General features: G+C 45.4%; 1 protein-coding gene across 6 annotated transcripts in view; it reads right to left on the bottom strand.

Annotated features, from left to right (window-relative positions):
* Nucleotides 1-24,277, bottom strand: part of PER3 (period circadian regulator 3) — a 71,175-nt gene extending 46,898 nt beyond the window's left edge. For 3 of the 6 annotated variants that reach the window (XM_082612526.1, XM_082612529.1, XM_082612527.1), the window contains exons 1-12: nt 23,535-24,177; nt 22,947-23,092; nt 21,977-22,092; nt 20,564-20,765; nt 15,881-15,932; nt 11,772-11,914; nt 10,057-10,135; nt 7,666-7,772; nt 7,242-7,398; nt 3,012-3,117; nt 1,945-2,073; nt 1,384-1,510 (exon numbers count right to left, since the gene is read on the bottom strand). In XM_082612526.1, coding sequence (XP_082468652.1) covers nt 1,384-1,510; nt 1,945-2,073; nt 3,012-3,117; nt 7,242-7,398; nt 7,666-7,772; nt 10,057-10,135; nt 11,772-11,914; nt 15,881-15,932; nt 20,564-20,765; nt 21,977-22,092; nt 22,947-23,092; nt 23,535-23,713 — 1,543 coding nt within the window. In that variant the 5' untranslated portion in view covers nt 23,714-24,177. The other 3 variants (XM_082612525.1, XM_082612528.1, XM_082612524.1) reach the window with 2 other exon arrangements.
* Nucleotides 24,278-25,079: the final 802 nt, after the last annotated feature.

Below are 25,079 nucleotides of genomic sequence, written 5' to 3'. Positions count from 1 at the left end.
TGCAGAGCAGCTAGGTCCGTGAGCCATGGCCGCTGAGCCTGCACGTCTGGAGCCTGTGCTTCACAACGGGAGAGGCCACAACAGTGAGAGGCCCGTGTACCGGAAAAAAAAAAACAAAAAAAACCACAACAGTACTGATGGTATTACGAGATCAATGCAATGACAGGTGATAAGAAACGGAATAAAGAAGGAGGTTAGAAAGGATTTCTACCCTGAGAAGAAATTCCAGAGGTCAGGGTGTACGATTGTGGCACTAACATGTGGTCGCAGGCCAAGGCAGCAGCAAGTCGCACAGACTGGATCAGACAACGAAGAAAACATCTAGAAACTTTAGATTACAATCTCCTCAAAGAATTTCCTCTGGCAGGATATGGAATAATGATACACAACAAGAAAGCTATTTAAGATAAATTCTTTTGTGGGGGAGATCTGATGGTTTCACGGGACCAAAAAAGGTTGTCATTTCTACCTTGTGCCCTTACGTCTACAGCAAAAGAACTTGAAACCTCCTGCCGAGATGAATAAAAACCCAGAAAACTAAAGGACAGGACTTGGTGTATCTGGAGGGTGTCCTATGGGATCCCAGTGATATCACCTGTAGGAGCAGCAGTTGGATATTTTTCTTGTGGCAATCATGTCAAGTCCTGAAAAGTACAGCTACTATTATTACTATTGACTTTAGAGAAGAATTGTCACCCTACTGTGTAGAACACCCACGTTTGACAGTGGTAGGGACCATCAATGACATTTAGGTGGCCAAAATCTATAATGACTTCCCAAATTATATTGATATTAACATTCAAGGAGAAAAATTAAGAGAAAGCTATCTAAGTTAAGAAGTTAGCATAATTTGATCTCTATATTATAAAACTTCATATATACAGAACAATATAATTCTGTATATAGAAGCACGCGGGTTAGCTTCTGAAAATAACGTCAACTACCATGACTGATTCAATTCCTCTGGGATGCTCCCTACCTCATATTTGAGAAAAGTAAACATGTAATCAAGAAAAAGGCCAAGTTTTCATTCAATTTAGGTCACAAACATTCTCCATCTGTTTGAAATGAAAGGGAGGGATTATCATTTTAATATACTTTGTTATCTGAAATGTATTCTAAAATCACCTCTTTTGGTTTACAGATAGCTCATATGGAGGGAATCTGCGAATTGGGTGGAATTAGCAGAAAAGTCAATTCTTTAGTAGAAGTACACTGTGACTACGTTCTAATACCATTTAGCTTTCGGGACAGTATCTGCTGCTGCCATTGTTATTATTAGGAGTAGTACTGTTACTTTTGTTATCTGGGCACGTAAACCTGAACAGCAGCAGCCCAGAGTCGTGGCTTCATGAGGGCGGCGGGGCGACCCTGCTGACTCACCACCACGCTGTTCCGGGCCGGTCCCCATCACTTGCTTCTTTGATGATTTGGCCCTTGACTCGATGTACAGCTGCTGGCCTAGATTCTTGATTTTGTTTACACTGGCATAGACCTGCTGCAAAGTCAACTTAGGGAAAAGAATGATAAACAATGTCTCAAAGATTACAAAAATGTGCAGTAAAAGATACATAAACGAAATACATTTAACTTTTGGTTCTCTGTAGACAGAATGACTGAAAGCACAGTAATAGCATTAATTCAGTCTCCCGCTGCACCACAGCACACGAGGAGCAGTGAAGCTTTACAGCAACCTGTCCACAACATGCTAATTTTTAGGAAGCACACAATTAACCCAAATATCACCTTCTAAAGGTGATATTTTCTTTTTAGAGACATTTTCCCAAACCAGAATGGATCAGAATGTCTATTACCAGATCAGATCTTCCAGACGAGAACTAAGAAGCCACACGCGTAGAGGTACAAAACCAGCACCGACACGTTACGGGTAACGACACAGGAAGAAAAGGACACATGCTCAGAAGCACATGTGTGCTCGCTCACCGGTGCCTCCTGCACCTCCTCCGCGCAGCGCCCGCTGGACTCACTGGAGGATGCGATGCTGAGGTGACGCTCCTGAGACCCGCTGCTCCCCAGGCTTCCATAGCCACTGGATGTGCTCCCGTGAACGGGCTGCAAGAGAGAGGGGCCCGTCGCAGCCCCAGGTGATGTGGCCGTCAGGGGAGAGACACAGCATTACCTATCTCTGAGCTTACTTACAGTCATCACAAAATTAAGATTAAAATTTCTGAAATCCTAAATGAGGTGTGTGAAGGGTGATGCTGACGTGAAAGACATTCCTCTCTCATCTCAGTAATTCTCAAGGGCAGAACCTACTTTTCTAGTCTAGGTGGCTATTTCTAGAACAAATGTTTTTAAAGCCACAGTAAATAAATTTAACAAAACATGAAAATAAACTCTAACTCTTTATGCTGAGTTTGGAATAGACAGAACAAATTAAATATATACTGTACTTTTCCCCAAGAACCTCAGAGATACTTTATGAACTCTAGAGACTGTAGGAAAGACATTTTGAACACTACTGGGTAACAGTTTTAGTGACACCATCAGTAAATGCTTGACAAGTTTACTGATTGACTCTCTAGTAGAAAGCATTTCGGTATTTGTTTTCAACAGGCAGTTTTTCCTACTTTGGCTCATAATGACTAGAGATACAGAGACCTGCCACCCCTCTCCCCACCTTTAAAACTGTAATTATTTAAAAAGAATAGTGAAGCCAAAACACTGGCAGCGTCTGGAATACAAGAAGGATTCTCTCATTTAGAAATAACTTCTCTATCTTATTGCTTCCTATGACTCTGTTTGTCTTCTTAAATTGGATTCTTACAAAAAGTCCTGTGTATTTAATACAGAAAAAAGGAAAACAAGATTAATGAAATTTAATTTGAAAACAGAAAGAGGAAGACAAAAATTTCTGGAATGTAGAGGGTAAGGATTTCTCTCTCCTCACGGTTTATTTCTGTGAAGTGACTTTACTAAGACTGAATGTTAAAATTAAAGACAATTATGGGAATATTATGTTTGTTTGTTTTTTTAATCTCTCACTTTACCTCTAAGAGAAGTCTGTGAATTTGTTCTTGTAATTCTGTTATGTCTTTGTCATTAGTGTTCATCTTTTTTATTCTGGTGGCAAAAACATCCGCATTTAGTGGACTCCTACAAGATGCCAAGTGAAAGATTGAGTCAGGCAATTTCAAGTTCATTTACAACGAAGGCTAAAGTGATTTTTAATAGAAAATTCAAACAATAAACCTATGCTTTTACAAAGCAGCTCTTCAACCCCAAATATAGACAATATGAAGCTCAAACTCTATTCATAGAGGTAGAGAGAATCCTAGGAAACAAATGAGGTATTAACTGTCTTCTTTAGTTTCTCTGCAGCTGTAATCATTCTACTGTATCTGTATAAATTTAAAATCAGTGGTAGGTATACCCCTAGCTACTAAAATACCTTCAACAGCTACTGGTCTCAGAATTTAACATGAACTGAGTAACCTACCGGCTATGAGAAATTTTAGGACCTTAAGTTTGGCAAACACACTGAATGCTTAATGTACCTCATCACTCAAGCTACCTAGTAAAGATGATTCTGCAGCCCACCCGCGTGGTGAACATGTCGTTGCCACAGAATCTTCAGTCTTATTTATACCCCAATTCTAGAGCATCTGAAATCTACCACCGAAATACAGTGAGAGGCAGACACGTCAACAGAAAGAGCAGCAAAGACAAGCGACTGACATTCACTTAGGCCCCTCTATGTGACAGGAAGTGCTGTTTTATCACACACACACATCGAGAATCAGTGACACTTTTCTACACCCTTACGACGCGCTGGGCGCTGTGCTAGCCGCCCCACCAGGCACCCCCTCGTCGCTTCCCTGGGCCAGACCCCGGCTCAGGTCCCCCGCTGTCGGGCCTGCCAGGTGCTCCCTGGGCCCAGAGTCCCGGCTCCAGGCCGCACGCTCTCGGCCACCACACTGTCCGGCCTCTCAGCACTTCGGTCTCACGAGTGCTGCTAACATCGGAAGTGCCGTGGGCCAGACACGTCACCTCCTGAGTCCTCGCGACCCTGGGAGGTAGGAATCAACCCGGCAGAGGTGAAGAAACTTGCCGAGTTGCCGTGGTCAGGCGGCCGGGTCGCGCCTAAAGCCACATGCGCGAACCCCGAGCCGGCTCTCCCTCCTTTTCCTGTTACGCGTCCTGCACGCTGCCTCTCACACCTCAGACACGCGGCAACACTTCCCCAAACTCCTAACAGGAACGGCGGGACGCCAGCGGGGTCACGGGAAGCGTCAGGAAGAGGCCGCGTCCCCGGCACAGGCCCCCCGCCCCAGACCCTAGGAGGCGCCAGGCCCGGTCCGGAGGCACCGGCTCCGCGATGCGGGACGCGGAGGGCCAGCTGCACCTGGACGACAGCCTGACACTGGCACGTCTCAGGTCTCAGGTGCCCCTCCTGTCCTCCGCCCCCGCCCTCCCCCACCTGCCGCTGGGAGTCAGGCTCCTCCCACGCTCCGTTAGCTCCTCCCACGGGCCCCGGCATGTAAAAGCGTGGCCGCGTCAAAGAAGGGTCCCTGGGGGCTAAAGTGCATCCCCGTGCGCTGTGAGCCTGAATGTCTTCCAGAGGCGTCTGGGCTGCTGTTCAAGTGCAATGCTGAGTGGAAACAGAACGTTCTGCTTTGTGCTATGAGATGTGGATGTTCCCAGGGGTGACCCTTCCGACAAAACCAAGTTGGGCTTTTAATCACCAATTACAGAACTCAAAGGATTCACCACCTTCATCAAATGGTGTCAAGCTCGGCATGAAGCGTTGGCGGCGGCGGCGGAAGGAAACGGGTCTAGGAGTAAAGAAGGAAATCTGGTGTCCGTCTCCACTTTGCAACGTCCTGCCTCCGTGATCGCCGGGAAAGTGACTCCGTTTCACAGAATGCGGGTTTGTTTGGGTTTTTTTTTGTGTGTGTGTGTAAAATCAGAGGTAACGGCAGCTAGCCTCCCTTCCCACAGAGCTGCTGGGAAGGACCTGGAGAGAGCCGGACACGCCCCTAGCCCCCTTCCTACTTCAACCGTCACACTTTCCAAAACTCTGCTTGCGCGTCACAGTGCCATTGCTGTTTTCCGTTCTCCCATACGCGGTGGGCGGCAAAGGGAACGTCTGTTCTGTTTATAACCTCAGCCTCAGCCTAGCACAACGCCTGACTCAGCAGGTGGCCGTAAACACTTACTGAAGGAATAAATGCATTAAAATAATTTTATAAACAGTAAATAGATAATTACGGTTCGATGAGAGAAATTAATACCTACTAGCCTCTAAACCCTCTCCCTCATATAATCCTGGATCTCGAGATGCAATTATTGGTGTCACTTTAAAAAACGCTGAAAACATTGGGAGTACTAATATGTCGGTTTATTCCATGTATTTTTAATCGAAGAACTGAAGGGATGGCTTGGAGAATGAACCTAGGATGCACCTCTAGCACTGACAGGGAGGTGCTCAGACCGGTCAACAGACACCCAGATGGACGTCTCATCAGAGGGACTGTACTTGCTTTGGGGTTTCCTATAGTCATCCTAAGCAACCATCTGATTTCTGAAAAATATTTATCTGTTTATTTATTTGGTCGTGCCGGGTCTTAATTGTGGCACGCGGGACCTTTTTTGAGTTGCGGCACGTGGGATCTAGTTCCCGGACCGGGGATCGAACCCGGGCCCCCTGTATTGGTAGGGCGGAGTCTAAGCCACTGGACCACCAGTGAAGTCCCCAACCATCTGATTTTATTTTCATTTCCCAAGAGGTCTCCCTACTGGGGAAAAAAAAAGTCCTTTCTGAGCAGCATGAATAGCACTTCCTTGGCAGTCATATTCGTTACCTCAATTATCCAGTTAGTTTTCTACCATACATCAGCCTCATGAGTCAGGGCGGCAAGGAGCCTGATTCTTCCATTAAAGCAGCAGACCTGCTCTGCTGAGAGGCCAAACCCTGGAGCACAACAAGGTCAGAGCAACCTGAGGCCTATCTCACCATGGCCAAAACATCACTCTATCACAATATAACACGTAATAAAATACTCTTACTGGGAGATGTACTGTTCTGTACACAGAAGTTTTATGCTTCTGCGTACAAAGTTGTATAACAAAATACAAAAGACAGAGTTGCTCAATCTCAGCATGACACTGAAGAGTTAAGTATAATTTCCACTCTTAAAAGAAATAGACATCAAAAGGAAACTTATGGGATGGGCCGGTTGAGAAACCTATAGGTCAATTTTACATGGACCACGAAGTCCAGGGACTAGGAGTATCTCAGATTACAAGAACCGTGGTCCAGGTTGCTCTGGATCCATTTTGCAAGGTTGTTATATGGACAGGTAACAACAATCAAGCAGGCTTGGGTCAGCCATGCTGGCAGGAGAATAAATATGAAAGAATTTAAATATTAAAAATAAAGATTTAGGGACTTCACTGGTGGTCCAGTGGTTAAAGACTTTGCCTTCCAATGCAGGGGGTGCAGGTTCAACCCCTGGTCGGGGAGCTAAGATCCCACATGCCTCGAGGCCAAAGAAAACAAAACATAAGACAGATGCAATATTGTAACAAATTCAACGAAGACTTTAAAAATGGTCCACATCAAAAAAAAAAGATTTAATAAAATTGACACAAATAAGTGGAATTTGACAGCAGAAGGCTGATATAAAAAATTTTACATGCTCACTAAAGAGAACCTTAAAATTCAGAAAAGGAAAAAAAACAAAACTTCACCCAAAATCCCACTATCCACACATAACCAAAATGTATATTTTATTTCCTTCTAATCTTCTTTTTCCTATTTCATAGTGTTCGTGTTTTAAACATAATTACAATCATACTGTATAAAAACTTCTGTATGCTGCTTTTTACATCATCTAATATATGAATTTCCCAAGTTATATACTCTCTGTAAAAATTTTTATTGACCAATAACATGTCAAGCAGATATTTCAGAATCTACTTAATGATAGACATTTAAGCTATTACAATTTAAAAATGCTGCAAAATCTGTCTTTTCTTTATAAGACTTTCTGTATTTCGGCTTCTTTGGAATATTCCGATAAGGGAATCGTTAGGCCAAGGAGGTAGAAATCTTATAAAGCCCTTGATACTTATTGCCAAACTGTCTTCCAGAAGCACTGAAAAAAACCTGTCCTTTGTTTAGTTCACGTGTCAGTTGATTCAAAGGGGAATCAATGGGCCAAAGAACATTATTTGGAAAAAGATTTTTTAGAAAATACGCAAACTGATTGACTTACGTTCGCACTTTATGCCGACCGATGATGAAAGAAACCTTCCGGCTCCATGGGTTCACAAAGCTGGACCAACTGGAATCCAATACGATGTAATCCCCATTTTGAGAACAAAATCTAATGGGTGAATGTTCAAAGGGAAGATGGCCTGCATACTTCAAGACTATATAAAATAATAAGACAAAAATAGAATTTATTTAACACGGATATTGATTACATATGTCTTTTTTTAAGGCATTTATTTGTAAATGTTCTAGAATGTCAAAATAGAAAAAAAAATGGTTTCAGCAGTTCCAATACATTGCTTACCTGGTTAAAGGTTAAGCTCTAACGATTAGAGCTTGTGAGACCCTCTAGTGAGAAATGAAATGACAAACTTAAAAAGATCAATGAAAAAAAAATGTCCTCCTATAAAGAAGTAGGTCCTTACCTTTTTGGTGTATGGCGACCATCAGAGAACGATCTTCCGGGTGCAGGTATGTCAGGATGGATGTTCCAATCAGATCCTGAGGTAGGTAACCCAGCAAAGGCACTGCTCTGAGCACAGACACAGCGAAGGCAGCATGTCACACGCACCAAATAACTCATACCTTATATACTTCCAACAGTACTTTTCAGCTAAGCTCTAAATATGACAAAGGGTATGCAAAAGATGTTCATTACAGCATTTATAAATGCTACAAACAACCCAAGTGCCTATATTGTGGGGAAATAGATACACAATCTAAGAAGTGTTCGTCATTTGACATACTGCATCAAAATCACCTGTGAAACTTCTAAAAAAAACAGATTTGCAGGCTCACCGCAAGCTTACTAAATCAGAATTTCTGTGGTAAGACTAGGAGTCTATATTGTTAACAAGTTCCTCAAAGGTCTCTGATGCCCTCCATTTCGCTGCCTTTTAAAAAGTCTACAAAGATCACATTACAACATAGAAGTACTTATGATGTTAAATGAATAAAGCAGACTACAAATTTATACAGAATAATTAAAATTATACAAAAACAATGTCTCCTGAAAGGTGATATCAAATAGACAACCAGTCACAAAGCCATTTGTAGGATAAAGGTTCATGGGAAAATTCTGACGTACAGACACTCAAGATGATTTAGACAAAACTGACTCCAAAAACATTTTCTATGTGTACAAATTCAAAAATACTTTCTAATGCAATAAACTTAAGCTGTTTTCAGAATAACTTCAGCAAAAATTTTCTTACTTTCTACAGATTATATAAAGTATCTCATTAATTACTGTTTAGTTTCAGGGTAACTAAATGGTAATAAATAGGTAATAAACCCATTTCCAAATGTTAAAAAAATTTTTTTAAGCTTTTTTTTTTTTTTGCCGCATCACTCGGCCTGTGGGATCTTAGTTCCCCAACCAGGGATTGAACCTGGGCCCTCGGCAGTGAAAGCATGGCGTCCTAACCACTGGACCACCAGGGAATTCCCTGTATGTTAAAATTTTTTAAAAACCAAAATTAAGGGCTTCCCTGGTGGCGCAGTGGTTGAGAGTCCGCCTGCCAATGCAGGGGACACGGGTTCGTGCCCTGGTCCGGGAAGATCCCACGTGCCGCGGAGCGGCTGGGCCTGTGAGCCATGGCCGCTGAGCCTGCGCGTCCGGAGCCTGTGCTCTGCAATGGGAGAGGCCACAACAGTGAGAGGCCCAAGTACCGCAAAAAAAAAAAAAAAAAAAAAAATTAATAGCTATCATAACTGTGCCAGGTTTTTTGACATTTTTGCTTATGCTTATCGGTGGTACGGTACATTGGTTCTCAGATTTTCAGATCTCACAAATAAGTAAAATTTTTAAATAAATGCGGGGGGAAATGGAGGGTACGAACAGGGGATAACAATGTTTTGTTTTTCCAAATAAAGGTATTAAAAAAACAACAATAAGCAACAACTATTATGTACTGTCACTAACTCTTTAAATAAGAAAGACTATTTTAATAACCAAAAAAAAAGCAGGAAGGACGTTAAGTTCAAAATAAGTAACAGTTCTTCACACACACAAAGAATCTCCCTTATTTTTCTTTCTCTTTTCCCCCCTCACTTCAGACTAATAAAAATTCATCATAAACTATTTGGGAAGCACCTGCCTAGTGGAAATAACACTGGAATAGGACTTGGAGGCCAGAGTCATGGTCTCATTTGGACCACAGTCATCTAATACTATGTGGTCCACGTTCATTGTCCTCTTGTGCAAACTGGAAAAATAATTTCTGACTTTCCTAAAGCTTTGAAATAAATATGACAATGTGTAAATCTTAGCACTATAACATGCAAGATATTTACATTAAAAATTTACACAACACGGGACTTCCCTGGTGGTCCAGTGGTAAAGAATCCGCCTTCCAATGCAGGGGACACAGGTTTGAGCCCTGGTCCGGGAACTAAGATCTTACATGCCGCGGGGCAACTAAGCCCGCGCGCCACAACTACTGAGCTCAGTACACCTCAGTGAGACAGCTTGCATGCCGCAAACTACAAAGCCCACGCGCTCTGGAACCCGCACGCCGCAACTAGAGAGAAGCCTGCACGATGAAACGACGAGATCCTGTGTGCCTCAACAAAGACCCCGTGTGCCGCAACTAAGACCCGACGCAGTCAAAAATATATATATATAAGGAAAATAAATAAAAATTAAAAAAAATTTACACAACACAAATTTCAAACTAACAAAACTCAAATGCTCAAATGAATAGATTCAGCTCTATCACGTTACGTTTAACATATGTTAAACGTTATGTAAAACTTTTAAATATTTTTATTTATTTTCAGAAACAAATTTCTTTTAGGCTTAAAGAAGTACTTACCTTTCATCTATTTCAAGAAAAACACACCCGGGGGTGTGTGTTGTGGTAAAAATTCTTTTATCCACTGGGATTCGAGGAGCTATGGAAACCAGAAAGACTGGTTTAAAGGCAGATACCTAATTAACTATCCACTTAACATATTAAAGAGGGAACAAAGTCTATACGCCATGGCAGAAATCTCACCTAGGGACCTGGCCTCTGAGCAGCCAAAGCTAGTAACTTTCATTATTTTTTTTTTTTGCCTTACACGGGCCTCTCACTGTTGTGGCCTCTCCCGTTGCGGAGCACAGGCTCCGGACGCACAGGCCCAGCGGCCATGGCTCACGGGCCCAGCCGCTCCGCGGCATGTGGGATCCTCCCGGACCGGGGCACGAACCCGTGTCCCCTGCATCAGCAGGCGGACTCTCAACCACTGCGCCACCACGGAAGCCCTAACTTTCATTATTAACCACATTTTAATTCGGTCAAAACGTGATGCCTGCTAAGGTTAATTTTAAACAGACAGAAAGTCTGTGTACATCGAATAGCTTACCCATCACAATCTAACAGTCAAAGCTGGGGTCATTTAGGGTTCAGGACAAAAGTGTTTCATCATATTTAGTGGTTGAATACAACTAAGCAAATAGGGTGTGAAACGTCAGTACAACAGGGACGTGTTTAATCTGTAATAAAATTGGCACCGTCACTACTGCTACAGTGTGCCCTGACAACGCAGTGGCTAACACGTAAGGGAGCGATTCGAGCACGACACTAATTCCGCATTTGCTCACGCACGATTTCACCTGCAAGAAACACGAGGTGAATGCAGAAGAGCAGCTAGTTGAATGGAGTCACTTGGGAACGTGAAGAAACATACACACACCTGAAACATCCACCTGCAGCCTCTGTTCACCAGGTGTGCCCTGAGCCACGCCCGTCCGGCCTGGTGACGGAACTGTCCCTCTGATTTCAGTCCGCCTTCCCCTCGCTCCTCACAGTAATGCACAAGCTGCAGCCCCCCCAACACCCATGTCCACAGCAAACTGCAGGGCTTTTCCGCTGCGGCGAGCGCATTTAGTGTATCGCTTGTGCATTTCTTCATCATTTAATGTGTAACACCGTGTTACCATTTTATGAGATTCCCGTCTTATTTTTAATGTATGGTTATTGAGTGTTGTGCCCCTAAACTCATTTTTCCCAAAAGCCCTGTGGTTTGTGTGAATTTATTTGTACAGGATGTTAAGTTTTAGGAAAGCACATGTCACATTACAGCAGAACCAACTGTAATTTCAAATGATAAATGGAAGCTGCTTCTGTATTGATATATGATTTTAGCAATGTTGTTCTGCCACTGGAAGACATAAATTATACTTTTTACTCAGGGGGCTTTCAAAACACTTTAAAAATATAAATTCATTCTTGTGACCTCTGTATGCAACAATTTCAATGCTCTTCTGTCACACAAGACAGAAGCAAAAGGCCACAGGATGGTCACCAGTAGAGAAAGGATTAGAAGACTGTGCATCTCTGGCCAGGTCTATGCTCAGACCCCTGGGCCATGCTGTCCTTAAAGGAGATGACCACACAGGAAGTCAAGGTCAGCACACAGAGACGTCAGGGAAAATCAGCTCAGGGCCAGGCTGAAGACAGCGGCTGCAGCAAACAGGCTTTCACGTGCTCCTTTCTGCTGTGCTGACACGTCACGTCTGACCTAAACGCAGGCGCTCCTGACCTACCTTCGTAACCAGAATGAATCTTCTCCACCAGCGTAAGACAGCAGGGCTCAGGTTCCGGGCGGGCCGAGCTGTGCACGTGAATCAAACAGGGGATCATCCGGAACGGGCAGTAAGGCTGCCCCAGCTCCCGGGCTTCACCTCCACTGAAGAGAAGAAAAATGGTTTAGTACCAGTCCTGACCTGTTCACTTAGTCCACCGTGAAACAAGGCCGGGGAAAATGTTTTGTTGGTAATTTCCAAGAGAGACACGTCTGAATCTAAAATGTTTATAGACATATTTATTTATTTATTTTGGCTGTGTTGGGTCTTCGTTGCTGCGCGCAGGCTTCCTCTAGTTGCGGCAAGCGGTGTCTACTCTTCATTGCGGTGCGCGGGCTTCTCATTGCAGTGGCTTCTCCTGCTATGGAGCACGGGCTCTAGGCGCACGGGCTTCAGTAGTTGTGGCTCGCGGGCTCAGTAGTTGTGGCTCGTGGGCTCAGTAGTTGTGGCTCACGGGCTTAGTTGCTCTGCAGCATGTGAGATCTTCCCAGACCAGGGCTCAAGCCCGTGTCCCCTGCATTGGCAGGTGGATTCTTAACCACTGCGCCACCAGGGAAGTCCAAAACATATTTATTTTTAAAAGGAGGGACACGTTAGTTTAAATTTTCAATAGCCACGGGCAATGAGACTCGTTTGTTCTTGGATGAGCAGGAGGCTTTCTGGAGAGCCGGCTCACCAAGGTGAGTGTGAACCGCTCACTAATTTCAGTGTGACTTTCTGCTCCTGCTGGGAAGAGGGGCAGGCACAGCCACCTGTCTTGCCTCGTGTGTCTTAACCAAGTACCACATGGCGGGAAACAAGGCCCCCTGGGATCGCGCCCCCAAGCCGGCCCTCCATCAGCCCTTCCTACGCCCTCATTCAAATGACCGATTCAGTCCCACCGCTTCAGCTGCTCCGCTGCCTGGCGCAGGCCTGGTGTGCGGCTCAGCATCACCCACGGTGCCCAGCTACAGGGAGATGGCGGGGCTGGACCCTCTCGGCCAACCGGCGCGGAGGCTGCTCGCTCCCTCTCAGGAGGCTCCCCGGGGGCGAGGGGTCTGCAACAAGCACACAGATGCCCACCCTGTTTCATCAGCCTGGCTGCCTGGAAGACGTTTCCACTTGGATCTGCCCGAACGTCCCAACCTGTATTTCACGCTCCCCCGTTTCTGCCCATCACACCTCTCCTCGCCGACCATCGTGAGCGCGGACGTTCGGGGGTCTCTGGCCGCCCTCCCGCTCTCTTCTCTCCTCTAACTCCAGCATCTCCTGTCACTTCTCTGCTCTCCGCCGTGACCCTGCTTCCTGGGTCACCGCTCAGAAGGGCGCCTTCTCCTGGCACTCACCTGCGAGCATCTGTACCTGTGCTAACGGCTCCCCTCCCATTTCTGTGTGTGCTTTCTCCAGGCTCATCCCGTCCTCAACTTCTCAGTGCCATCCATACACCGATGACCTGCACATCTGTCTCTAGCCCGGCCTCCTCCCCTGAACCCTGGGCTCCTGGACCAATGCCTCGTCAACATCACGAGGCAGATTTCTAGTCGACACTGCACGCTCACCTAAGACTAAGGCACACGCTCTCCCCTCTGCTCTCCAGGCAGCTGCTTGTCCTGCAGTTTCCTCCTCCCCAATACACGGCACCTTCAGCCAAGACTCCCACGTCACCTGACGACTCCTTCTATCTCGCACCCGAAACTAACCCACCCGTATATGCTGCTAGGTCTCCCCTACAGAAATACCCAGAAGATCGAAAGTGTCTCCACCTCCACCTCCACCGCCTGGTCCAGGACCCGCCATCTCCCAGCTGCACCGCATCAGCACCATGCCCGCCCCCCCCCCCGCCCCCGGCCTGCTCCAACCTCCCGCCCAAGCACAGGACCTTCTGCACGGCACCCGACGTGAGCCTTCCGTAATCAATGACATTTCCTTCTAAGAAATGAAAATGCCCTATTCCCACCCACTGAACAGTCCTGAAGCAACAACCGTATGGCAACAACCACCCACCCAGGTTTGGCCTCCAGGTGAGCCATGCTATTTCCTGGCACAAGGAATGGGGGATACTGAAGAAATGATGGACCCAGGTCTGGGGCAGGAACCGTCTAGGTTGAGCCTGGGACGGCAAATCTGAAAGAAAGGAAGTGGTCAAAACCACTGGGGACTGTCACCGGGCCAGGAGCTAACCTAGTTAGCCTAGCTAACCAGCGGCTCCCGCTGGCCAGAGAGGGACAGTGGGAGCACCTCGAGGCACGAGGAGAACCTTCTCTTTAGGATGAGATTCTAAAATAGTGATGGAGGAAATGACGAGAGAGCTCAGATTTGCTTCAAAATAATGAGATGGGGGATGGGGGGACTGAGGTGGTGGCACAGACGACACAGGACTGGCCACGAGGTTAAAGTTATTAATGCTGAATGATCAGTGCATATCAGTTCATTGTACTATTTTTCTCTACTTTTATATTATTTTGAAAACTCCCAAAGTTTTAAAAATAATTAAGTGGCTACCCTGAAGAAAACATTTCATTCAGAAGTCAAAACGCCCCATGGTCTGGCCTCTGCTTCCTCATCTTCTTCCACCCTCCCTCCCTCCTCCCCCCACCCCGCCACCACCCACAGGCTGGGCATGCTCTGCCCCAGGGCCTTTGCACTGGCCTGGAACGCTCTTCTCTCAGACACGCGTACAGCTTGCTCCCTCACCTCCTTCAGGCCTCTGGCCCCATTCAGGCTTCTCATTAGAGAAGAGTGCCTTGACCACCCTGAGCACACCAGCAACCACTGCCCAGGACCCCCTTACTCTGCTTTTCTGTTCTACGTACAACTTATCACAGCCAACACGTGTACGTTTAGACAGCTGTTTATTACTGGTCTCCCCCGCTACAGAACCTAAGGTCCATGAGGGCAGAACTTTGTTTTGATCCCAGCACCCGTAACAGTGCCTGGCTCAGGAAAGGCACCTGAAAATATTTACCAACATAACCAACACACCGAGCGCTTGCTACGCGGCAGGCACTGCTCTCAGACCTTCATAGCCAACAACTCACCTGCGAGTGACAGAAAGAACCGACACGGCCCTCCCCGCACACGCACACCTTTCCAGGTTATCCCTCCCCAAGCATTCGAATACTCTTAGCACGAGTCCCCCGCAGTTCCATGGAGTGTCTGAATGATCCGTTACAAGGATTTCTCTTCCCCTCATATCAAGAGCATTCAGTAACCTCAATACTACTGTTGGTGATCATGACATCATTTAAAACCATTTTTTCTTTTTACTTTGAAAGTAACATTAACATATCACAGTAAATTTGGAAGAGAAAATAAAAATCACTAATAAACCCTACCAGAAATCAACTACTATTAAAATTTTGATCTCTTTTCTCCTAGTTCACTGTCACTGGACCTTTTAAGTCCTCATAAATATACCTATCTTGCTTTCTTTCAGGTTGTTCAACATTTCAAAAATTAAGTTTAAATGTGACTGAAAAACAAAAGCCAAACAGAAACAAAACAGCCCGAAAAAACTGTCATCTGAAAGTATATTTCATGTCCAGTAACTTTCACATGCCCCTGGGTTAAGAATGATCTTTCTGGTCTCTTCCCCTATTGCATTATTATCTACTTTTCTCATAAGTACATGTATCTTCTCCTCAATCAAAATACAAACTCCTTGCAGCAAGAACCAAGTCTTGTCTTTTGTATCCACAACAGCCCTAGCTGAATAAAGCATCAAAATAAGTGCCAAATAAAATCAGAGGGATAAATTTGGAATTTGGGATTAACAGATAAGGACTACTATATATAAAACAGATAAACAAGGACCTACTTTATAGCACAGGGAACTATATTTAATATCTTGTAATAACCAATAATGGAAAAGAATCTGAAAAAGAATATATATATGTATATATGTGTATATATATATGTATATATACACACACACACATATGTATAACTGAACCACTTTGCTGTACAGCTGAAACATTGTAAATCAACTATACAGTCAATAAAAAAATAAAAATAAAAATAAAAAAATTAAAAATAAAGTAAAACCAGAGCCCACTTCACTGTTCCCGGCCTCCAGGAGCTCCCACACTCACCGGATCCTGCAGAAAAAGGATTTCACTGGAGCGAATTCATAGCGTGAGGCTGCTGGAAACAAACACACGTGTCAGTGTCCCACCCCCATGCGGCTCCTTCCCAGACTGTCAATGTACAAACGGGAGACTCTTTTCAGGGACAGAGCTGCTCTTGATTAAAACAGGACTCTCCTCCCTCACTAAGGTCTAGTTCTATCCAGTATTTTCCCAGGGCTTTTTCGTGTTGAACAGTAACCCTCAGGTGAGACCCTGAGAGCACCTGACCGAGGCCTCTCCCTGTCACCCCCTGCAGTCCTGTCTGCATTTCTGCTCCTGCCCGGACTCACTGCTTCAAATGTCAACGTAATCAGCCTGCGACACAATTATTTCGCTGGTAATATTCTATTCCCCTGTAATAGTTTGGACATGTCTCAAAAACTGGGAATTCAGATTACTTAGAGCTTTCAGGTAGAGGATACATACATTTCTTTCCTTGGACAAATTCCCCAGAGCTGTGTTCCCAGATCAGATGATATCATTTCATGACTCTCATCATATATTGGCAAACTTAGCTCCAGCAGATGGTACCAATTCAGTGTCATTAATAACACTTTCTCACACCCCTCATGCCAAAGGTTTTGCTTCAATTTTATTGACTTCACATTTATTTTATTGATGTGTGAGGTGGTAATTCAGAAACACTGAAATTTGCCCATCTTAGGAAACTGAACTTATTTCCAAGTGTTTGTTGATTACTTTATTTCGTCTGGTAGAACTCCCTAAATATATATCTTTTGGGCATTTATTCACTGGAGTGAAAAGTTTTCAGTTACAGAAACCAAGGAAATGTTTACAACCAAGGAGATGTTTTAAAAAAAATATACACTGAAGGAGCACCTACAACGAGGATTCTGAAGAACCAAAATACTGAACATGGTCCAGGTGTTTGTACTCCTAAGGAAATGATCATAGGAAGAATAAGAAAATGGGTTTTTGAGTGATCAAGAAAAATATTCACGATTAAAAAAAAGCCCTCCAGTTTAAAAGTAAAGGGACCAGTGACCAAACTCCTGTAACTCGTGAAACTATGAACGTTACAGGCCCAGAATTCTGAAGCCAGAAGTCTGGGAGAAATAACAGAAAGAACTTGACAAAGTAAGCTAAAGAAATTAATTACTCTAAGATGTGCTATCATCTTAACACAGAAACTGTTTCTGGAGTTTCTATGGAGGAATTAAGGCAAGATAAAGATTTTTCAAAAATATCCTTGATTTTCTGAGCTGATTCTCGTGGGTGGGAACCGTCCCTCGGTGACACTTTCAAACGCTCGCCTTGGTCTGAGGACAGTTCTGCTATAAGGTGCAGTCCCAGCAGCCGTGGGGTCAGAGGGGCTCTGGATTCACGCTGCCAAGGTGAAGGCCGGCTCCATACTTGCAGGCAGTGTGACGTTGGCATCTCTGCGACCATGGCAGCTAAGAAAGGGCACAGTTGCTGGCTCTGAGGGACCCGACTGTTGCCTGAGCCCTGCTTCCCGCGGGCTGCCCCCGGCCCATGCCCATACACGGAGCAGGAAACGAGGCAGGACCATTCCATGGAGACGCCGGGCTCTTCCAGCGCGTGACAGCGGGTGGACCCCCTCTGGCTGCCTGGCCCAGAAGTTCTCTGGACTGCGCTGCAGCCCAAGGCTCCTGCTGCCCAGCCCTCCCCCCGCCTCGCTCCTTCCAGCGAGGCCGGCGATGCGGGCTGAGGGCTCCTCTCACCACCTTCCACCTGCTCCCCCAGTCAGCGTCCCGCTTCTGGGCAAACCCAAACTAACACAGTTACTGTGTCCGTCTACCGGGGAGAATGACAGTACCTACACCTCACGAGGTCTTCGTGAAGATTAACTCAGTTAATCCACGAAAGCAAAGAGAAGGGTCCCTTGCAAATAGACCCTGGCAAATAGTAACCGTTCAACAGACGACAGCAGTTAAGATGAGCCTTTATGCTGCGGACGCTCCAAATATCTCCAAGCCTTCCCCAACCTATAGCTTGCTGGGTTCTCACAGAAACCCTGTGTTAACAGGCACGTCAGAAACTATGATTCTCATTTTACAGTGAGAAGCCAAGTGGCCTCCAAGGTTCACGAAGCGACAGAATGCAACTTGAAACTCAGACCTTCAGGTTCTGAGCTTAACATTCTTTACACGTAACAAAATACTGCAACTCTCCTGTAAGGTGAACTCGCTTACACTCCTTATACATTGTAGCAGGCACCTGAATTCAACTGCCCCCCCCACCCTGGAGTCCTGTAACACAGAGAGCCAGCCTCCAGGATCTCAAAAACAGTAGATGGGGGCCCGCTGTCACTTCCACACCTGGGCTGGAACGTGCGAATTCTTGTTTCTGGAAGTGTGTTCTAAAGAAACAGCGGTCAGATCCTTCTGAGAGGTCTGTACAACAAGCCTAAGTGGAAATGTGCTCTAACACAGGGCCAAAGCTGACAACTGCTGAGTTCAGAGCTTCCCGTGTCCTCTTAATGTCCTATGAGTTCAGAGGAAGGGACAAAGAGGTGACATGAGCACAGCCCAGAAATGGTGTGGAGCTGAACAACGGCCCTCAAGGAGGGTGTGGATCCTTGGGGTTCCTAAAGCGAAAGTACAGTGTGAGAAGTAAACTCAATGGACATCACCTTTATGGAGCAAGTAAATGTTTAGGTCCAAGAGACAACAATTTCAGGGACTATTATGCTTTTACGAGCAGGGGAAATACCATTAAGTAATTAGCAAAGATAAGAAAGTGAAAAGATCAGGGAATTCCCTGGTGGTCCAGTGGTTGGGACTCCATGCTTCCACTGCAGGCACACGGGTTTGATCCCTGGTCGGGGAACTAAGATCCCGCAAGCCTTGCAGCACAGCCAAAAAAAAACAAGTGAAAAGATCAGACAGAGACTATAGGGCAATACTGAAGGGAAAATGGGAAAGACCTGGTGAACAGTACCACGTGTCTGTTCTGTTCACTGTTGTACCTTAGCACCTAGAACAGCTCCTAGCCCACAGGGACTGCTATATAATGTCTACGGAATGAATAAATGATGAACAAAAGCAGAGAAACAAATGTGGACAATTAAAGGTTGAAAACACGTGTTTCGGAAAGAGGAAGCAAAATAAAATCAGTGTTTCTGAATGATGGGAAAAGGAGAGAGGGAGCTGGAAGAAAGCAAGGGTGACAGGTATCTTTTCTGAAGCTTATATAAAATGTGCACAGAGAATGGGGCAAGGGTCTGTGATTGAGAAAAGAAAGCTGTAACACTGTTCTTCACTGGACTGAGAACTGGATTAGAAACCAGAATGAGTACAGAGCTCTAGATTTGCAGGATGAAGTTCTGAGGATCTGTTTTACAACACTGTGAATGTACTTAATGCTGCTGAACTGTACACTTGAAAATGGTTACGATGGTAAATTTTGTGAATGTGTTTTTTACCATAATAAAAATAATCAAAATTTTTTAAAAATGAGAGAAAAGGGTCTGGGATCAAAAAGAAAGTTGATCTTTACTAAGTTCTTTTTTTTTTTTTTTTTTTTTTTTTTTTTTTTTTTTTTTTTTCGCGGTATGCGGGCCTCTCACTGTTGTGGCCTCTCCCGTTGCGGAGCACAGGCTCCGGATGCGCAGGCCCAGCGGCCATGGCTCACGGGCCCAGCCGCTCCGCGGCATATGGGATCCTCCCAGACCGGGGCACGAACCCGTATCCCCTGCATTGGCAGGCGGACTCTCAACCACTGCGCCACCAGGGAGGCCCTGATCTTTACTAAGTTCTTTAAGAGACATTTCACAAAAAATATGAAATAGGGAATAAAGGGTGACTTAAGAAAGAATGAATGGGACTTCCCCGGCGGTGCAGTGGTGAACACTCTGCCCTCCCAACGCAAGGGACTCAGGTTCGATCCCTGGTCAGGGAACTAGATCCCACATGCATGCCGCAACTAAGAGTTCACATGCCTCAAATAAGGAGCCCGTGAGCCACAACTAAGGAGCCCTCAAGCCGCAACTAAGGAGCCCTCAAGCCGCAACTAAGGAGTCCACATGCTGCAGCTAAGGAGCTGGAGAGCTGCAACTAAGGAGCCCGCCTGCCACAACAAAGACCCGGCACAACCAAATAAATAAATAAATATTTTTTAAAAAAAAAAGAATGGATGAATGAATGAAAGATTACATGGGATTGAATAACAAAGAAAACTGTGAGTGGGAACCCACTCCCCACCCCCAGTTCAGGAAAAGCAGTCTTTCAGAAGGAAAACAAAATGATGAGATTCATAACTTTCAGGGAGAAGAAAAACTGGAAAGGGATCTAACTTTGAGAAGCTTACCTCCAGAGCAAAGCAGAGAAATAATGAGGTCAGTGTAAGAGGAAAAACATTTAATTTTATTAACAACAGACACTTTGTAGCAATTAACCTGCTATACATTATGCTGTAACACACCATATCTATAGCCTATAGTCTGTGAAACTAACTTTATTAAATGAAAACAAATTTATTGGATTTTTATGTTATTAGCAGCATTTAAAATGCTATTTTCATCACATTCTGACTTTTAAAATGAAGAAATAAGAGAAACTATATATTTGCATGTTCTGAATAATGCATTCATTTGTGTACTATTTCTGGAAGAATGAAACTGATCTTTACCAGGCAAGATAAACATCTGAATATTGGTCCCATTACCTCTTTGGGTCCAGTTGTTCCAGAAAGGAAGCTGAGCGTGGGCAGTGTGTGTGTAGAACACCCTCACGTCTTGAGGGGCAAGCAGCTCAACGAAATGAGAGGACTCTAAGAACTCTTTCTTGCAATGCAGGATCGAAGGAGCCTGTTCAGAAACGTGCACTAACCTTCCAGACAGAAATGAAAAAACTGCCACAAACGTATCCTACGAAAAATATTTAAAATAAATGCAAAATATTGAGATACATACTGGCAATATTCCCTGAATAAATTTCGTCTAGACGTCTACCATGAACAATAGCTTAATACCATGATCAATAGCTTAAAACACACACACACACCTGCAAAGGCAACAAATCGCTGTAAAACCTGCATTGTTCCTTCTGAAGGTTTAAGTTCTGCCAGACAATGCACCAGCTCATTCTACACCGACTAAACACAGTGTATACACTGTATACACTTCTGATTCCCTCTCCTTTGCAAACTGTACCTGGAAGGACTGTCTTCTCTTCACCCATGCATATTCCAGGCTTCAAGACCAAGCTAAAGTTCACTTGCTCCAAGATGTTGTCTTTGACAAACCTCAGTACATAAGAATCATTTCTCTAATGTGTTCTGTTAGACATAAACATAACTTATTTATAATCGGCCACTGTTTGTACCTGCTAGCAAGTGGCATATGTTTTCCTCTCTAGATTTACTTTGAAGATCTTAAAGGGAAAATGTTTTCCTTAAACTTTTTTTCCCTTAAATCTCCACAGCACCTACTACAGTATTATAAACACATCAGTTAGTAAAATAAGCACTGTAACATGAAGGGTAGCTCATGCTCCAATATTACAAAATCTTTAAGTTACAATTATGTTGAGGTCTACACATAAATTAAGTAATCTCCATCATATCAGCAAAACATGAGGCTCAATTATTCTGTCAACGTGAAGAGATTCCAAAAAGATATACTACACATCTCTTCCAAAATTTTACAAAAAATGAGAGCATCTCAACTCACCTGTTCTATAAAATCCAGTTGTTACAACGTGAAGTAGTAGGTATTGGAAGGAAGAGTGATATAAATAGAAATTAACAATCCGGAGATTAGAATAAGATGCAGGAAATCACTCTGCACTGTTATCTTTTTCTTCATTTGAGAGAACTCAGGGATGCTAAGGAGAGAGAGGCACCTCATGACGGAAGCAAAGCCAACTACTACTAAGGTGTTGCTTCCTGTTTTTAGATGTTTTCTCTGGCAAGGGCAGGAGAAACTCCACAAGGCCTCTGTAGCAGTTTTCAAGCCTATGCTTGACCTCAAATTGTGGTGACTGAAATGCTCAGTTATTATTTTAAAAAATCTACATCTAGATAAGAGCGTTAGGAAAAATCACCCAGGTTGATATGGCAAAATTTGTGAATTCTTACTGTGTTTTTGGAAGTGTGCTCTGAAGCAATAGTGGCCAGTTCCTCAAGACTGTACATGGTCACGTCTGCTTGAGGCGCTCCATTCTGATGGAGAATCTGGAAAAACTCACTGTTTGCTAAGAAACACAGGAAAATAAATAGGTAGTCCAGTGACAACAGTATCTTTAGGAAATCATTTTTTATCAGTATAAAAGCAGGCTTGTTTTTTAGGATGAGGACACCTCAGCATGTTTTCCTTGAAACCAGATCATTTTCTTCTTTCACCTAAAATACTGATAGTTGTACAAACTTAAGATTTTGAATTTTATGAATTCTGCATGTTCCAGATCACAAGGAATGAAACACATTGAAGGTACCAAAACAAGGTACTGAAACCAAAAATTCCAAATACACACACAGGAAATCTGTATGGCAGAAACATTACTCCAGGATTCAGGAACTATATACCATCTATGAAGCCACAGAGGTTTGTGCTACAGAATGTGTATTTTTTTAAATCCCTTGAGAAGAAGTCTGAAAAGTCATAAAAAGAAAAAAATGTTTACAACCATTCGATTTTAATTTGGTAAATTCCTGATACATCATGACTGTATTTTAAAAGTATGTCTATGGCAGGGAAATGTAAATGTATTTCATCAAGTGTATTTTTCCCCTAACAGTCATAGAAGACAATATTCTTTTAAAAAGTGAATCTTCAAAACGTGCTTATGCCGAGCTCCACTCTCCTGAAACAAATCAGCAAAACACTGCACAGTTACTAAGCTATGACACAAATAAGGTTCTCCGAGGCTCACGTGAAAAACTAAGATGCTAATGCCATCCGTGTAGGTTTGCACATCTCACATAAAGCACCATAAAAAGCTCAAAACATTTCTGTGCCTAAAACCAGGCAGACGACTGCTCTGGCCTGGCTGCTGTTTACGAGCCATGGTGTCCGTGCACGACTGTAGTCCCTCTCCAGCCCGTTTACCTTGCACGCTGTGTACGCAGCGAAGGGCATAGTTGAGAGCATCCAGGGTGCTTGGTTTACTCTGTTTCTCTGACGGGAAGTATTTTTTCATTTCTTGGACAACCGTTATAAGGTCTTTGGAAACTCTGATCTGATCTTGCGGTTCACTGTAAGATAAAAAAGATTCTATTGCGGTTCACTGTAAGATAAAAAAGATTCTAAATTCACACTTTCGATTATAATAAGTCAACTTTTACTGAACAGCGTATTTCATGCCAGGCCCGCTTTCTAAGCCCTTAACATGGATCAGCTCATTTAGTTCACAGATTTATTATTCACCACTTTTTTTTTTTACAGGTGGAGAATCCCAGGCAAAGAAATTGGTAAACATCAAGCATTTCCCACTTCAGCCTAGAGTCAGCTAAATTCCTCAACCACTTTTTACCTTTTGGTTAATTTCCTTCAGTTTCTCCAGGGTATTTCATTCTAAGTTGTCTGAGTCTCCTTAAACTTTTTCCTAGGCTTACAAACAAAATATAAAAAGATGTAAGCCCGCCTTTCCCCTCTACTACCCCAGCAGAGAACAACAAACACATCAGGTTATTTTACCTGTTGCTGGTCTGCACGTATTTGCTCCGCAGCTGGTATTGCCGGCTCCACATCTCAGCAGAGTCCTTCCCCAGCGCCTCAGGACCGCTGGCCTGTGATCCTTCAAGTTCATGAGGCTGGCCCCCTCTAGAGTCCTGAGATTTACCACCGGACACTTCTAGATCTTCACAGGGATCCATCGCTCGCCCGGCAGTCCTCAGCCTGTCGCCTGCTACTTTGCTACTTTGCGATCGGCGACGGAAATGTACTTCTCATTTTGGTCCAGGCCATCGTCTCAGAGAAAATGTCAGTCATCACAAGCCGGCAAGTAGAGGTACTCTTTCTGCTCCTCCGGGGGCACTTTTCTCCCCAGTATTTCCCTGCAATCTTGGACGTCTCCGCTCACGGGAGGTCCACCCTGGAGGGGGACGGTGGAAACAAAGGTGACAAGTGTCAAGAGAAACACAATCTGATGCTGGAAGCTCGGCTGTGGCTCGCGGGCTGGGCAGCCCCAGGGGGATCCCGGTTCCGGCCGCTCCGAGAGTCGGCGTGCACCCAGGACCCGGACCCGGCAAGGGGCAACTTGAAGCACAAAGTTCCCACAGCGCAGGACAGGCTCGGGGCAACCGCGCCCGGCGGGCCCCAAGGCCTCCCCGCCCGGGCCGAGCCCTCACCCACCGCCGCCGCCACCGCCTCCCGCGGACCCGCGCGCCGCTCGCCCAGCTGACCCGACCCCACGCAGTCTCGAGGCCCGCAGCGTGCCGTGCGGTCGCGGGCGCCGCGCCCCCCGCGCACCACGTGACTCGGTCCCGCCCCCGGGTCACGCGATTGGCTGCCGCTGCCAGCTCTGCGAGACCCCATTGGCCTGGGGGCGGGACCCGCGCAGGGGCGTCCGGGTTACATAAGCGGAGGCGAGTGAGCGGGGCAAAGGTTCCGGAGCTCGTTATGTAACGCCGGGGGTCGGCCTGAGGACGGCGCTCGGCCAATCCCGGCCGGCTGGCACGTAGGGAGGGGGCGGAGGGGCCCTGAGGAGGCTCCAGTCCCCGCCCCGCTCCCGGCCCCGGGGGATGGGCCCCGGGGGATGGGCCCCGGGGGCCGCTGGAGCGAGCGCGGCAGTGATAGGGCGCTGGAGCCGCCAGTCATAAGGGGGCGGGCCCCGGGCGGTGGAGTGGGCGGGGCCTGCGCGGCTTCCATGTGAGCGGCCGCGGCTCCCCCAGCTCCAGAGTCGGGAGAGCGGCGCAGCGGTGGTGCGGATCGGGACCAAGCTGGCAGACGTCCCAGCGCTTTCCCTGCGTCTTCTCGGGTTCCCGTCGTTTCCATTTTTCTTAACGACCTTCTTGCTCTCGCTCCCGCGGACTCTTAAGTGAGGGGGTCTGAGGACCCGGCAGTGTAGCAGCCCTGGAAAGATCAAGCCCGGTTTTCAGAAGCGGAATTCTGACAGTGAAACTTAAAACATTTCCCTGGTCTTCCTAAAGTTAAAGATTCACTTAGCAACTGGAGGAAGACAAGTGTCTGTAAAAGACATTATTTTGGGAAAGGAAGGTGTAGAGAAGGCCTTTAAAAAAC

The sequence above is a fragment of the Mesoplodon mirus genome (genome assembly GCF_964341445.2).
Source record: "Mesoplodon mirus genome assembly, chromosome: 3".
NCBI classification, from domain to species: domain Eukaryota; kingdom Metazoa; phylum Chordata; class Mammalia; order Artiodactyla; family Ziphiidae; genus Mesoplodon; species Mesoplodon mirus.
This window is presented reverse-complemented; position numbering and strand designations above follow the sequence as displayed.